This window comes from Enoplosus armatus, chromosome 2 (assembly GCF_043641665.1).
Source record: "Enoplosus armatus isolate fEnoArm2 chromosome 2, fEnoArm2.hap1, whole genome shotgun sequence".
Classification (NCBI taxonomy): Eukaryota; Metazoa; Chordata; class Actinopteri; order Centrarchiformes; family Enoplosidae; genus Enoplosus; species Enoplosus armatus.
The window spans coordinates 18,578,816-18,594,867 of record NC_092181.1 but is presented as its reverse complement, the minus strand read 5'-3'; the positions used below and the strand labels follow the sequence as shown (position 1 = coordinate 18,594,867).

Below are 16,052 nucleotides of genomic sequence, written 5' to 3'. Positions count from 1 at the left end.
GTGGGCCCTCCATAGTTTTGTCCCCGCACCTTTTCTCTTCTCCCGGCTTTCTTCTCCTGCGCCTGCCAGTTGAAAAGGAGGAGAGGGATCAGACAGGATGTAGGCGATGATGAAGATGATGATGAGGCTGGGAGGTTCTGAGGGACCAGCTATAAATAACAATGTAGAACTGAGCACGAGAGCACACGGTGTAGTGAGATGAAGGGAGTGAGACGGATAAAGAAAGTGTGCTCCACATATGTCAGAGGAATCATGCATCAGACACATTTTGTTGAATATTTTTCTAATGGAAGCAGGAGAGAATTGTGTTGACACGGAATTGAGCAGCAACTACACTGTGTGCACATGCACGCATTAGATTTGAGAAATTTGTTGTCATGTAGTACAATTTATGAGGTAGTGCTCTGCGTTTTTACTGTGCGTGTTGGTCTTGCCGGTCCACAGAGATCCACCAAGTTTCTGACAAACACTGAAGAGCAGAAAAGACCCCTGGAGGTCTTTTTTTCTTACTATATTTGATCTTTGCACTTGCAGCCCAACAGAAATCCATGTCCAAGCAATCCAGTTGCAGAATTAGCTGCAAATGGTTTCCCTGGGCATATTCAAGTGTGTATACCAGCAGAGCTAAACTGAAGATGCTCAAAACGAAATCTCTCTCTCTCTCTCTCTCTCATATCGACCATTTGCTACTCTGCCTTCCTTAGTGGGCTCAGACTTTGATCTGCTCGTTAATTATGAAAAACAATCATGGATTTTCTCATTATGAGCTCTAATATGCATAGGGCCGCAACGCCGGACAGAAGGGCGAGCGGGGGGGGGGGGGGGGGGGGGGCTTTGAACATGTTACATTTAAACTTCATATGTTTTTTGTTTAAAAGAATTTAAACACAACATGAGAACACTCAAATCATTTGAATTTAGATTATTTCCGTGTTTTTCAATGAGAATCATGTTGGAGTTGCTCGTTGTGAGAGGAAATGCGAGTGTGAAGCCTTGTTGGGTGTCGACAGGAACGTGTGAATAGGGGAGTGAGTAATTAGGCACCTTAGGGGTGTGAGTGACAAGGTTAACACGCTGGGGCTCTCTCCTCCTCCCTCACCGCCTCACCCCTTGCCTCCTTCCCTTCTGCCCTCAGGAAGGCCCTCAGGAGTGTTGCGTGGTGGATTAGTGGGCAGGGGGTAGTGCTATGCACGCTATGAATCCAGCCTGCAACATTGGCTTTGGAGATATAAGCCCCCCGCTCGCCCTGCTTCTCTGAGGAGGGAGGCCCCTTCAGACCACAGCCTGGAGAGAGAAAGAGGAAGAGAAAAGATAGAGGCAGGCAGAAAAGGCTGGCTCCAGCAGGGATTAGAAGATGGTGCTAATCTGGAGGCATTTGCCCTCTTTTCTTTCTGTGTGTGTGTGTGTGTGTGTGTGTGTGTGTGTGTGTGTGTGTGTGTGTGTGTGTGTGTGTGTGTGTGTGTGTGTGTTTGAGCACACATGTACACACATTGTGCTTCTCTGTGGATGAACAGTTATTCCTGATATCTACAGACGTTCAATCGTATTATTACTCGCTCAGCTCTAAAATGAAAAACAGATCTGTGTTAGACAAGAGGACGTGAGTCGTTACAAATTTCGTTAAATTTTAGTCATCTTACAGCCCCGTTCCCAGTTAAGTCTTCCTACAAAAAGGGACCCCTCAACCTTGAAACCCAGCTGGAGCAGGCGAGCTGGAGATGGAGGAGCTTAGTCCTGAAGATCCACCGACAGTTAGTCCAAGTCAATCCCGTGTCTACAGGGAGAGCTGTAGCTTCTGCCACAAAGAGGAAGCCTCAATTAACCAGCTTAAAGACGCTGAAATGCACTGGAAGGACTCGAGCTAAGCGGGGGAAATATTATCCTTTTCTTACTGGTTGATAATGTGAGGTCAAGAAGCACGTTCAAGCCCCGACATGTGCACCGGAGTAATAGGTTTTAAGCAAAAAAAATCTTCAAGCTCCACTACTGCTACAGTTTGTTTTCAACTGTAGCTCATAGTCTTCCTCAGCAGATGTTCGCCCAGTTGTCATGGATTAAAGCTAGCAAGTAGACCTTGAGTTGTTTTCTTTTGTCAAGGTCAAGAATGAACTTTCACAAAGTTGTTGCTCAGTATATGGATACACTTGTTTTGTAATGAGTTTTATAAGGACCCTGATGAAGGCCATGAGCCGAAACACGTTGGTCTTACAATAAAGTTGTTCTTTATACAAGTGTTGCTGTAGTTTTGACACTGAACTGAACTTCTGGCACTTGCTGGTTTACGGTCACATTTCAATTGATACTCCACAGGATGCACATATAATTGGAAAAACTGGATTTCGACATTTTCTAACAGTTGTGTCCCGTTGTTGTTTGTCTAGGAATGCCGAGGCATCATCCTGGACCAGACATGCCCAACTTCTACTCCCTGTCTCCTGGAGGAGTGGGGCAGATCACGCCACCGCTGGGATGGTGAGTCACAGACAGACAAAAGCAAAAGCATGCACAGTTGATTGATGTAAACAAGGAGCAATTACTGTCCTGTCTCTTCACATCAGATGCACACTGATACTAGGCTAGCTCTGTGTACTGAATGGAGGAATGGTGGCCTGCAGCAGCAGCCTACACAGGGAGGTCTGCTGTTGTTTCAGCCACACTGCTCCTCTGTGTGCCCAGCACATGTCAAACACATCACTGCATACGTGCCCCTGCATAACCATATGGCTGCTTAACCCTCATCAAAGCTTCCTGGAAACACTTCTCTCTCTGAGCCTCACTTCATGTTTTTTTTTGTATCTTTTGCCTCTTTTCATTTGTCCTTTTTTTTGACTGCGTCCTTGTCACTGCCATTGTTCATCATATCTTACCCTCCTTCTTTCTTCTTCCTCACTATCTCTTTCTCTGCCAGCATGATGTTTGTAAAGATGGAGCTTTAGGCATACACTGAGTGAAGCCAGATGGAGGGTGCAGGATCAGGCGACGGTTGAAGCCCAGACGGTCTCCTCGTGCTTTCCTCCTCAGACCCCCTTAAATCTGAACACCTACAGTATATTAGCCCATTTTTTGGTTTAGGAACTTTGTCTCACTTTTCCACCTGACAAGTCCCACAACAAGTCCCTTGTACAGAGGAAGCATTGTGTTTGCAGTACTGAACATTGCTGATCAGTAAATTCCATGCTTCACAAGAATCTTTTTGTCTATAACAAACATTTTCAAAAACCAGCAACCAGTTGATTGAAACATAACCACAGCATGATGAAGTGAGTGTTGACACAAGAACAAAAAAAATGGAACAAAATGGAAAACGGTGATGAAGACATTATGGACCCACTGATGGCAAGAAACAAACTCTTATTATTTATTATTTCAGAAAAATGGTCTCAAAGGGTTTGAGCTGACCAGGGGGAAAAAGCATATCTAAAGTTTTCCTCATGTTTAGCATAACTGTGTATTCAAAGCAGCTCTGAAGGAAAGTCAAACAAATTGAAACAGATTTTAAGAATACTAAAGATATATACATCTAATATTGCAGGAAATTGGTGCCATAAAAGATCTAGAGCTACAAGATCCAGCCACAACCAGTGACTCTGTTCTCACTGTCGTCTTTTCCGCAAATAAATATTTCTTTCCTTCTTTGTGTGCGCTGTTGCAAGTGTGCATCCACTATCACTTCTGAGAGTTGTTTTTTTCCCACTTAGGAGGCCTTTAGGGGACCCTTTCCATGCTACTGTCCTTCTCCGTCCTCTTTAATTAATCAACGTCTGCCGTCTACTGTTATTGCAGGTTCTCACACCACATGGTGCCCGGCCCCCCAGGTCCCCACGCCACAGGGATCCCCCACCCGGCCATCGTCAACCCACAGGTCAAACACGAGCCTCTGCATGAAACAGATCTCATGCACATGTGAGTCCCGCAAACACAAAATCAAACACCCTCACACACTTTTATTAAGCCTCTGTTCCTCCCCTCACCCCCTCTATGAGCAGTTTTCTGAGACGACATACTTCCAGGTATTTGTGCACTCCACCACTACAGTAGGCCATTGCTGAACAAACCCTCTGTCAGAGCCTTGTTCTCATTCCCTTGATGTGAGCAGATAAGCAGTGAGGGCCCGTGCTCTACTGATAACAGGCCTATGCTTCATTTGGCCTCAGGGATCACAACACACTTAGCCAGCAACAGATACAGGTCCTAGATTAGTGCTCGGATGAACTGAATTCACATCCCCAGTGTGTGCAGTGGGAAGTGCTGCGAGCGCCCTGAAGTGGTTATCACTGATATTTCCATTATTCATGGCCATCGCAGTACCAAGACTGTACTAGTATCAAAAAGGTTATTAGAAAGTAAGTCAGGATTGGGAGCAGAGTCCCTTTGAGTTTTTGAGCATTTGGTTTGAAGCGATTGCCAATGTGCTGTGGACGGGAAGGTTTGGTTGCCATTACTGGTGAAGTAATCTCTCTGCATGAAGGGCTACGACTGTACAACTGCACATGATTAAAGAGGTAGGGGGCCCATGGGGTGGCAAACCCTCACGCGCTGCCTCACTATTGGCTGAGAGCAACCAGACCCTCGCTGCTTTTGTCGCCATTGCGGCACCACAATCTCTGTCTTCTTTTTCATTCTCTCATTTTCAAACTATTTTGTTTCCTCCTCTTCTTTACCTCCATCCGTGTTGTTTTTTTTGTTTTGTCTTTACAGGAAACCTCAGCACGAACAGAGAAAGGAGCAGGAGCCCAAAAGACCGCACATCAAGAAGCCGCTAAACGCCTTCATGCTCTACATGAAAGAGATGCGTGCGAATGTGGTCGCCGAGTGCACGCTGAAGGAGAGCGCTGCCATCAATCAGATCCTGGGACGAAGGGTAGGTACACCGACCTCAGTCTCTTTGTCTGTCACTCAAGTTTATCGTTGTTGATTTTGAGTTAAATCACCAACAGATCACAGTTCAAGCCAAGGCTCTAAAGAGACTGCATGGACTGACTTCCCAGGCCCAATTAGTTTAAGAAGTATTCCTCTCTCTATTAACATACAGTCTTTTTATGAACTAGTTGTCATTATTGTCGTAATGATTGCCCCAGCCAATTACTTCCCTCTCAGCAGCACAGATACAGACTGCCTATCTAACTGACATTTCATCAAATTGGCTTTAATAAAATATGCCTGGATAATGGCACGGTTGGAAATGACAAAATTTGTTCCTTTTGAGGATTGGGAAAAGAGTGGAACCACAGAGCCATGTTAAAAGCCTTAACGAATAGGCCTAGCGGTTGAGGCAGCCAGCCACAGCAAAGCCTAGTTTGTGGCCTGCATAGAGTAATTGCTCGCTGACATAGTTTGAATAAAAAGCGCTGCTAAATTGGAACCAGTGTTTTGATATGAAATCAAAGTTTTTTTCCCTTCTCTTCTCTCCCTCGCTCCGACTCTTGTGCATGTTAATCTCTTCATCATGTGTCCCCCTTCTTCTTTGTCTCTCTTTTATCCCCCTCTTTCTCTACACCAAACGTTTGGAAGTTGAAAAGGAGATTTTTTATTTTTTTTTTTTACCAAAACACCAGCACACTTCTCTATGCAGGGAACATGCAAGTGCATGCCAGTTATTGACTGTATGCTATTTTTCCCCTAATCTCCTTTGTACTGAAACAGTGGCATGCTTTATCTCGGGAAGAGCAAGCTAAGTATTATGAGTTAGCCCGCAAGGAACGGCAGCTCCACATGCAGCTCTACCCAGGCTGGTCTGCTCGAGACAATTATGTAAGTATCAACAGAACAGATTGGCAGAGGTGCGCGTGCTTGTGTGTATGTTGATTTATGTTGTTTGTTTATGTCAGTGTCGCATGACTGGTTCTTTAAATGGCACACAATAATGACAACACACACACTAATTCACACTAGTCGGCTTCATGCTAATGGGGTCCATTTGTGGACCCTTTGTTTCAGCCTAATGTGTAATTCATAACTCTGTGATTCACTGTTATATTACCATCCACACTAAAATGGATTGTAGTACCATAGACATTATTATTGCCACAGTAAGTGAAAACTGCCTGGTAATGGTTATCCTCGTCTTTGATGTTCCATACCGGCATGGATGTAAAAAGCACCTGTTAGACTGAGCTGAGGAGGCTGGATCGTACATGCAGCATTCGGCAGCAGCAACCTTTGCTCCTCTCGCTGCCCCTTTTTGTTTGTGAATGTGGGAGGTTCAGCTGGATTGAAGATGCAGTCTGTTTTTGGTGTTTATTACAGTCTGCGTGCGTGTGCATACGTGTTTGCGTATTTGCATGGAAGTTGTCAAATCTGTCTCTGTGTCTGTGGTGTGTATGAATTTGTGAGAGAGAGCACCAGTCTTTTATTAAAAGTGTGGCTCCGGCACTCACATTCACTCCACCACCAAAGTGCTTTGTGGTGTTTATCTGCCTCCCCTCGGACACCGACAGCATCCCTCCTCCTTCTGCCTCCACTGCTCCGCTGCCAAAATGCCTCGCTGAGGGGGGAGACAGTTTCACAGCTCTGCTCCCAGTGAAGCATAGCACAGTTAAAGATACACAGCATCAGCTAGTGACAGTTAGCCCAGTTCCCATTTAATTTCCAGCTTTGTTGGTACAAACATATTTGATGGGTAGGAAGAAAAAAAAAAAAAGGAGTAGAGGAATGGCTTTCTACTTGGCATACCAAAGAGATAAAGGGAAGCGATATGTTCAACGCAAAACATTTCTTACAAGTAAGAAGCGCTATTCTGTGACCCCTCCCACAAACAAAATCTTCAGCTGTACACATCGTGCCTGGAAACACCCAAAATAGGTAACGCACTGGCATGGAGAGCGCCTAGCATTCATAGTTTTGCTGTGTACCCCCTCTCTCATCCTTTCTCTCACCCACTCTCACTTAGGCTCTCTTCTTCCCTGTCTGCCGCAGCAGTAGAAGGCAGATTAGCTCATGAATAAGTGGATTAGCAGACTTTGCAGCAGGAAACCAAAGTGCTGCTCATATTTGACTAGAGCGACTCTACGCTGCTATCTATACCTATAGTCTCCCCCCTGGGGATTTAGCATAAGCTATAAATCCTTACACACTCCCACCACCTCGCTGGAAAGAGAGTGGCGCTCTTCACAGTCATTGAGCTAGACTAGCCTAATTACAGTGAGCATTTTTAATTGCACTGCATGTTAATATATGTCATTAGAGGGACTTCAAGGGTAGTGGAAATGTGGCAAAGGCTTGTCACAACAGCAGGATGAGCTAGCTCTATTCGGTTAGGATGGTCCCAACTCAAAAAAGGCCTAAAAATGTCAGAAAGAAAAACCAGTTGAAAGCAGGTAGAGCACACTCAACATCAGCTCGGACTCTTGGTTGGTCCGTCCCTCTCAGCGTGGCAGTTTGCAGTGGAGTCCGGAGTCCAAGGGATGCTGGTTGGTTGCCCAGCAGGGGATGAGTGAACATGGCAGTCAGCAGCAGGATACCAGAGTGGTCTAGTGAGCGTGAGTGCTGGAGCCACACTTTATGTGTTCCTCTGTATATTTTTTAGGGAAAGAAGAAGAAGCGGAAGAGGGAGAAGATGCAGGAAACGGCCACAGGTAAGCAACGGCCCCTCCAGTTCCTTCCTCTTTTTTTTTATTTTTTTTTATTGTCTGTCGCATTTTGAAGTTGTGAGCTGCACCATCTTTCCACAGACCTACACATCATCTTTTATAGTATACTGCTGCATTTTTATCAATGCACACTCTGTAAAGCTGTAAAAGCAAACAACTAATCTCCCGGTAGACAGGGACAAACGCCTATAAAACTGACAAGTAGTAACCAAACTAATTCTGGCTTCAGTAGACTGGCTTGATTCTGTGCAGGCAGCATAGTCCTTCACTCAGTTTTCTTACAGACTTTCTTTGTATACATCCCTCTGTCCATTTGTCCCTTACCTCTCTTTCATCCCCATCTTCACGTTACACCTACTTTGGGATTAGTCTGTCCATTCTATACGACTACTTACCGATTCTGGGCTTTGCACTATTTGTTTGCCTGCTGCTCTACAGTATGTCTTTCTGCTGACCTTGTTTAGCTGCGCTTATGAGCCTCCTCTCAGCACTGCAACTGTAATCCATTGAGAATTACATCTTAAGTAAAATGTCAGTATTTTTTCGGGGTCTGCACACTGTGTAGGCCAAATGGACGGTAAAGATCTATGCCGTCCAGATACCTCCAAAATTTATTTTAAAAAGATGCAATTTTCTGCAGGTACAGGCCAGAGAATGAAAACGGCGTACATCTGAGACAATGGTAAGACAAACCCTCTATCCCCTCCCTGTCTGATCAGTTCAATATATGTCAAGTCTTTTGAAACTGCTAAACACTGACTTGAGAGTATGTACTCACAGACTAATCCTAAAAAGGTCCACCCTAACCTCGCCATAGTCATTGTGTCAGCGGTGTTAAGGCCTGAAGAGGGATTGTGCTTTGTGTGCGGAGTTTGCTCAATGGCCTCGGCACAATAGGCATTGGATTTTCTCCGCGTGTGTGTGGAAACGTGCGTGTGTGTGTGTGTGTGTGTGTGTGTGTGTGTATGCTGAACTGGTCGATTGAATGTTTTTGTGTTGAGCACTGGTTGGATGAATGATCATTTGTTGTGTCAGCAGTTGATGGCTTATTTTTTCTTCCATCATGCGTTAGAAAAATGTCCAAATAAAAAGTATTGCTTAATAAATCAGACAACTCATCCACTTGTGTTTTCTAAACATGGACTAAATAATACATCTGAGAACAGTTTTACTGGCCCAGAACATTTTTTTTTTTTTTTTTTTTTACAGCTCAGCCCCATATGGACTACATGTGTTGTCTCTCTGCATCTTTGTGAAGCGGAGCAGGATTCAGCAGCTTGTTTGGCAGGAACTTAATGAGATGCTATACCTTAATAAGATTTCATGGTATCTGGGGTTTCAGGGTGTCTATAATTCCTTCATAACAAAGGCACTCCGTAGTCGTTTTTTTTTACATGTGAATGATATGTTGAGAAATATTGATTCAGATGACCTGTCAAACCCTCAATGAACTGTCACCTGCCCTTTTTTTGGGTTGAAAGAAGGATTAACGTTCCCAATATGTGGCAAAGGCAACTCTATTTTCCCTCCTTCAGTCGTCTTTACTCTTCTCTGGATCTTTCTCTCTCCTTCCCTTCCTCTCCCCTCCCTGCGAGAGTCTGGCAGCATCCTGTTGTTCCGCTCTCTCTCGGCGGCAGAAAAAGCCAGGCAGATGTGACAAATCTGGTCTTACGTCGAAATCACCCCAACCAGACAAAGGTTTTCCACTTGATCGATTCCTGACCCAGTGGCTCTCTCTGAACCCAAAATTGGGCTGCTTTTCTTTTCCCTCTTTTTTTTTTTTTTCTCTCTCTCGCCACAGCCGGTTTTCAAAGCGCAGAGAGAGCTAAAAAGCACTTTATCTCTGATCCAATAATTAGCAGCGCCTAGCCGCAGCGGGATGGACACCCTTGCTGATTCTCAGTGACAGCCTTAAACTAATATGCATAATACCAAGGATACTGCCACAACTCCCCAAGCCCTCAATTTATGCAGATCCCAAAGAGCTGGATTGAGGTTAGCTCGGTGTAGACGCCAAAAACATCTTTTAAATGAACTCGTTTGTCTATTTCTTTTCATCTGCCCTAGCCCCTACCCCATCTGTCTCTGCTCCATATGAAAAATCTGAAAGGAAATTTGTTAATGAGTTAAATTTGAAGGCACAATTTGAACACCTTTTTTTTGTGTGTGTGTGGTGGTTCAAACACAGTGAACGTTTGCTCCATTAGTTGATATTTTTAGTGCTTGTGCAGTCATAATGAAGAATATTCAGCATAATAAAGTGAAATGCTTCAGTCTAGGTAGATTTTATGAAGGGAAAATTGACTTAATGCATGTTCATATTAACATATTTTATGGCTTCGGCTGAGTTTTTCTGCCTGTGAGGCAAACCAGGAGTTGAGTGTTTTTGAGCAGTGTTTTATGGCTTGCCGTTGGTTCTCTTTTGTTATCTTTAGCATGTCAAACACTGGGTCCGCCACACAGCTGGCTCTCACCACAGTGGAACAGCACTCTGAGAAGTCATTACTCTGACAATGTGAAACGAGGGTTTCTGTCTCCTCCCCTCGTCACTCCGTGCACCAGCCTTCTTTTTCTTACGCTGACTGGAAATGTGCAGTTTTACTCCACCTTTCTTCACCGTTTCTGCACCCTTCCTTTATTTTGCTCCTCTCGCCCTGTCAGCCTTTTTGTCTGACTAAGCCCGCTGATTCACAGCCTTTTGAGATAGTTATCTGGCCGAGACACATACGTGCCCTCCAGGCTTTCTCCTGTTTCAGCCGCTGCACATTTTTTTCACAGGGGGGAGACACTCTTAACAAAGGTGCCCTTTTTAATCTGGCTAGCGGGGCCCATGGAGTTGCAAACACTTGCAAACTGCCACAAAACTGCATGTGAGTCATCTTGCTCAGACTTATGAAGGTGCCCTTTTGTTGATATGCAAAATGGACATCTTTTTGCCCAAACAGTTGTGCAAGAGGTTTTATTTTCAGTCACATGATCTCGGATATCTTGGCTTTTTTTTTAAAAAAGATGCTTTACAATGATTAAGGTCTGGTAAGTGCACTGAGGGTCATTTCTAACCACAAGTCCTGGTCCAGAAACATGAAAGAAAGTGTTGTCCAAGCAGGAGCTTTGGTGGCTACTCTCTCTCCTCCTCCTCCTCTCTGTCTCTCCCTCTGATGTGTGCAGCCAGAAGTCAGCTGTCAAAAGACTTTGATGAGCGAGCAGGGAAGAAGAGGAGAGAGGAGGGCGAGTGTGTTCGGGGGAAAGGGAGGGTAAGAAGAGGGCCAGAAGAAAATCCCTCATTCTCTCGAGTTCTGAGTTTACCCAGTCTCACTCGACTGCCACTCATCCTTCAGTCTCCATCCCTCATTTCTTTCCCTTTTCCCTCTTTTTATTTGTTGCCTCTCATCTTGTCTCTCAGACCTTCATCACTCTCTGCACAGTTCTCTCCCTCACACACACACACACACACATCTGAGCAGGCAGCCACACACTCCGGCTGCAATTAAGCAAGATTCAGCGTCTGCCTCTATTTCCCGAGTCGTTTCAATTTGGCACAGAGCCTCTAGGCCACAGCGGCACAGCCCAGTGCCTCCACACCCGCCTTATTAGTGACCTGGGATAATTGGGGAAGGAATCCGAATTGCAAACCCCCCCCCCCAAAAAAAAAACAAAAAAAAAACACACTGACTCTGGGTCTTGCTCTGAGCAGCACACAGGAGATGAGAGGATGTTTTTAAAACTGTACACGAAAAAAAAAAGAAGCAAAAATAGTTAGGAGTGGGTGGGTGGGGGTTTGGGCTTAAATCAGAGCGACGCCCTGGCTAATGTTTCTGTGGGTAGGAAATAGATTCGGAAATGTTCACCCCCACAGTCCTCCCGTTCCCTCACTCCCCTGACCTCCACAAAGCCGGCTCTGTGAAGAAAAATGACCCTCTCAGCACAGAGTATATGGACTTCCAGAGGGTGGCAGTATGTCAAACTCGATGTAATTTTAAGTATGCATATGCGGTTTTAGCTCATCAGTACAAATCTTTTACACTGACATGGTTGTATCCTGGCCTGGCAACTTTATTTGACATAAAAAAACCTTGGGGGTGGGGGGTATAACCCTCTTAAAGGTCTTTGTTTACATGTGAGAAAATGAAGCTGTAGTGCTCCCATTGTTTAGACTGGGGCTTGAAATTTGTTTTGATTGAGTCACGGGCCTATTGTGTTGTGGTTTGGCCAGCTGCAGTAACAGTATGAGGGTCCAGTCTCTTGGCTTTTTGTGATGTCTTCTCCACTTCCTCTCTCTCTCTCCCTCCGTCTATCCCCCCCCCCCCCCCACCCCCCCAGCCTCACCCCTGTGGCTCCTTGAGGCACTGCAGCCCTTTTCGGAAGAGGCGGACATATGTGACCTTTTTAAAAAAAAAAAAAAAAAAAACGTGAGATGCTTATCTCTGAATGAAAGGCCTCCAGGTAACACGGGGGCACAGACAGGAAGAGGACAGTGGTGCAGTTTATTTTTATTTTACTCTACTCAGTCTGGCCATTGTTAAAGGAGGGAAAACCCTCACCCCCAGCTCAATCTTATTTTTTCCCCTCTTTCACTCATTTTCTGCCTCTTTACTCCCCTCTTTGCTCCTCCTTTTCCTGCTCTGCTCCTCTGTCCTGACGGTGAATATAAGTGGCGGCGGAGGCCTTTGAAGCGAAACCACAGCAGAGGGAGCAGTCATTGTGCAGCAAGCCCCCTCCCTCCCTTCCTCCCCCCTGGCCTGCAGCAGCTCAGACTGAGCTGTGCGGGGGCACACGGCCAGACTTCAGCTGCCCGGGCCCCCAGCGACGCCGCCTCAGATGTGGGCAGCGCCTCCCACTACCTCCCCCACTCCTCCTGTACTCCCCTAGTCTCACCCACACATGCCTGAGGTTTGGGGTTTTGGTGACTCCCCCTCCCCTTTCCCCTTATGACCACAATCAGACCCCACCCTTCCCTTCTCCCTAATATTTAACACTCTTTCTCTTCCCTCTTTTAGTTTCAGCCCCTCCTGACTGACTTATTCGTTTCTGATAGCCCCTGTGGTAATGATACAACATCCCCTGAGCCTGCCTTTGATTGGAGGTTAAAAATTTAAATGCTTTTTGTTTTAAAGGAGCAATTTCTTTTATGCTGAAGGTCTCAGAGCTGAACAAAGTGATGACAGTGCAGAGGATTTTGTTTCAAACATTGCATTGTCTTCCAGTTGTCTTTTTTTTTTTTTCCCTCGTTTTTTTTTCTCGTTTTATTTTCCCCTTTTGAAAAGTGGCACTGCCACAAATGTAGAGAGGAGGCTCCCTTTCGAAAAGGTGTCACAAAAGCCAGCTGTACGATCCAGGCCAAGGTCACTGCCGAGACACGCCTCCGCACCAGACTCTTATCTAAATGTGTGGACAATTACGTACTACAGCTCGCAAGTCTGTTAGTCTGAGCCAGGCTGACCTCAGTGGATGATGTAACTCAGGGTTGGCACTTTGTGTTTGCTGGATCTCAGGTGGAAATAAAAGAGGCAGCGGTTTCATTATTCATGTACACATCGGATTAGAAAGACACTGACAGAAATATTTGGTCTGTTTCAGTCTGAACCAACGACATTCATCAGTGATGGCTCTTGTAACTCCTGCTGATTGTACGTCAGTAATCAATTGGTCGATGGGAGCATTTTGCTTGTAAATGACCTCAAATCAGCTGCTTTTCTGCATTATATAAAGTAAATGGAGAATATTTTTGTTCAACCTGCTGTACAAACCGTAGTTGTGTGTATTTTTATATTTTATGGTCCCAGATCTTAACAATTAACGTGATAAATACGATGTTATCATAACTGATAAGAATGATGGCCAAAACTATGAAAAAAAGATACTAGTTGTAATAAACTGGATTCATCTCTCAAGTTCTCTCTCTCTCTCTCTCTCTGTCTCTCTCTCTCTGTCTGTCTCTCTCTCTCTCTGTCTCTCTCTCTCTCTCTCTCTCTCTCTGCCATGGTAAAGTCTGCGCCTCAGCCTGAGCTGGAGACACCTCTCTCCACTTGGCTTATTTTTAGAGCAATTTGTCGGCGGTGTTTTCCTTTTTAATGGCACCAAAAGAAACCCCAGAGCTGTGTGTGGGGAGAGAGGGAGCTGAGGAGGTGGGTGGGTCGGTGGGTTTGGAGGTTAGGGGGCTATAAGGCAGGAGGGCCCCAGCTGCAGGCACTTTGATTTGGCTTGGGAGGTGAAAGCGGCGATTGAGACGCGAGGTTGTGCCAGTTATCTTAACCTCCCACACTTCAAAAGCTAGGCGAGAGCTTGTCCAACTCCTTCCTCCCTCCCTCCGTCCCGTAGAGGGAAAGGCATCGGGGGGAGAGAGAGAAAGGGGGTGGGGAGACTAAACCTTTCGCTAGCCCTCTGAACAGAGGAGCGTTTCATTTCCTGCAAAAAAGTCCAGCCGGCATTCCTGAGCACTAATGTAGAGGGAGGAGGAGGAGGAGATGGAGGGAGGTGAGGGGAGAGGAGAGGAGGGGTCAAGTTGCTCCTGAATCCCAGTGTTTGTGTCGGCTGGACCTTGTGAAGAGCTGGCCTGGTGCCCCCTACAACCAACCACCACGCAAGTACACACCCCTGCCGTTACCACCAACCTTTTTTGAAACGTCCGAACACACACACACACACACACACACTTCTCGCCCGCAGCCCCTCAGGCCTCTTCCCCAGGCAGGAAGGCCAGTGCTTTTCATGTCTGTGGTGGGGGAAGGAAAAATGCTCCCCAGGAAACAGGGTGCAGTGCCGGGCGTGCGGGCCCGCTTTGAGATCCTGGGATGAAAAGAGAGAGGGCGGCGGAGGTAAATAAAAGCGACAGGGGCTCTCTCTTTCTCTCCGAGCGCTGGGCTCCTTTCAGTTTCTGCTCTGTGCAGCTCAGGGTCAGCTCTCCTCGGGAAAGGTGGCCTCTGTCCTGTTCCCTTTTATCCACATGTGGTAAAGCAGTCTGCAGGGTGGTGTGTGTGTGTGTGTGTTAAGACGTTTGAGTGTTAAGATGCAGCGAGCAGCAGGGCTCAGCTGACTTCTCTCCTACAAAAACACACTCTTGGCTTTGCCACAAGGGAAAAGCAAACTAATACCGTTTCTTTTTCCTTTTTTCGTCTTCACAAAACATCCATCTTTTTAGTCGCGGGAGGCATCCATCCACCTCTGTCTCTGCCTCTCCACTTTGATCACAGATTCTATTTGATGCTGCTCGGGTCTAAAATAACTCTCTTTGGCTTGTCAATAACTGAAGCTAACTCTGTTTTGTTAGCTCAAGCCCGGATCATGAGAGGGAAAATAACTCTTTTGCAGCTTGACAAACAATTTCCCTGTCAGGGAAAGGGGCCAATTTCACAAGAGTCCTGTGAAGTGGATTGAGCAGTCAGGTAACATTTTTTACACAGCGGCGTCAATCTGCACCTGAACTGCGTTGGCTCAGATAATTACCAACATAGTTTCATGAACTTCGCTTGTGTTCAACCAACTGGGTCAATGTGGTGATCCTGCTGTGTGGAGAGCATTTCCTTGTCTTGTTTTCCCCAACGCCCACCTGCAGCGGCGGCCTAAATGTCAACCAGAAGCCACACAATTGGGCGCTCGCCTTGAGAGAGCGAGAGGAGGAATGAGTCAGTCAGGGGAGGGCAAAGACGAGCGGAGCGCTGCCAGCTGGGTCACGGCAACCCCCATGTTAGACTAGATCAAAGCTAGACCGGCCCACATCCTGTCACTGACCTATAACCCCTCTGTTGTTCAGTGTTTTGCTCACACACTGCTGCAAAGGCTTTTCATTCAATCACCTGTAACACTAAAAAAGAAGGAGAAAAAAAAAAAGATTGATTATGTACAGTAGACGTTAACGACGGTAATTTGTCCCTCCCTGAACCGGAGAGGCATGCTTGCATGATGAGAAACTCTTGAGTCATTCTGAGTCATCTTGATATGTCTGGTTTTGGTTAATGTGACGTGAATGTGACCAGTGTTTTGGTGTGGGTTACTGATGTGTTTCTAATCCCCCCCCCCCTTCACTGATGACAAAAAAGCAGCATTTTTTTGGATACAGATGAAGTTACTTCATAGTTAGTGTGGTTGATTGATTGTCTCCTCTTTTGTTTTGTTTTTTTGTTCTTTTTTAGGAGGAAAACGTAACAATTTCTCCACATGCAAAGCGAAGGCAGCAGCTACGGGCCCTCTGCTAGAGATGGAGGCCTGTTAGATTCCATGAAGACCCGTAAATCTCCAAACTGAAGCCTCCAGTTCTCAGAGGACCCCCACCCCCCCCATCCTCCTCCTACCCCACCACCCACACATCCCTCTCAACCTAACCCTACTCCCTTTCCCTCAACAGTCACCACCACCACCAAAAACACTTCACTGTTTGACTCTACTCCCTTCCTGAAGGCGCCTGCTGTAGAGACACTGAACTGAACAAGACAATCATGATTAGTAGGAGCACCCTCACGCAACCAC

At 46.0% G+C, this 16,052-nt stretch overlaps 1 protein-coding gene across 2 annotated transcripts in view; it reads left to right on the top strand.

Annotated features, from left to right (window-relative positions):
* The window catches only part of lef1 (lymphoid enhancer-binding factor 1), a 39,457-nt gene extending 23,659 nt beyond the window's left edge, over positions 1 to 15,798 (top strand). The window contains exons 6-12 of one of the 2 annotated variants that reach the window (XM_070919455.1): positions 2,382 to 2,472; positions 3,784 to 3,903; positions 4,699 to 4,861; positions 5,644 to 5,751; positions 7,526 to 7,574; positions 8,230 to 8,271; positions 15,719 to 15,771. In XM_070919455.1, coding sequence (XP_070775556.1) covers positions 2,382 to 2,472; positions 3,784 to 3,903; positions 4,699 to 4,861; positions 5,644 to 5,751; positions 7,526 to 7,574; positions 8,230 to 8,264 — 566 coding nt within the window. In that variant the 3' untranslated portion in view covers positions 8,265 to 8,271; positions 15,719 to 15,771. Of the gene's footprint in view, positions 1 to 2,381; positions 2,473 to 3,783; positions 3,904 to 4,698; positions 4,862 to 5,643; positions 5,752 to 7,525; positions 7,575 to 8,229; positions 8,272 to 15,718 lie in introns of both variants that reach the window. The other variant, XM_070919447.1, reaches the window with a different exon arrangement.
* The last annotated feature ends 254 nt before the right edge of the window (positions 15,799 to 16,052 follow it).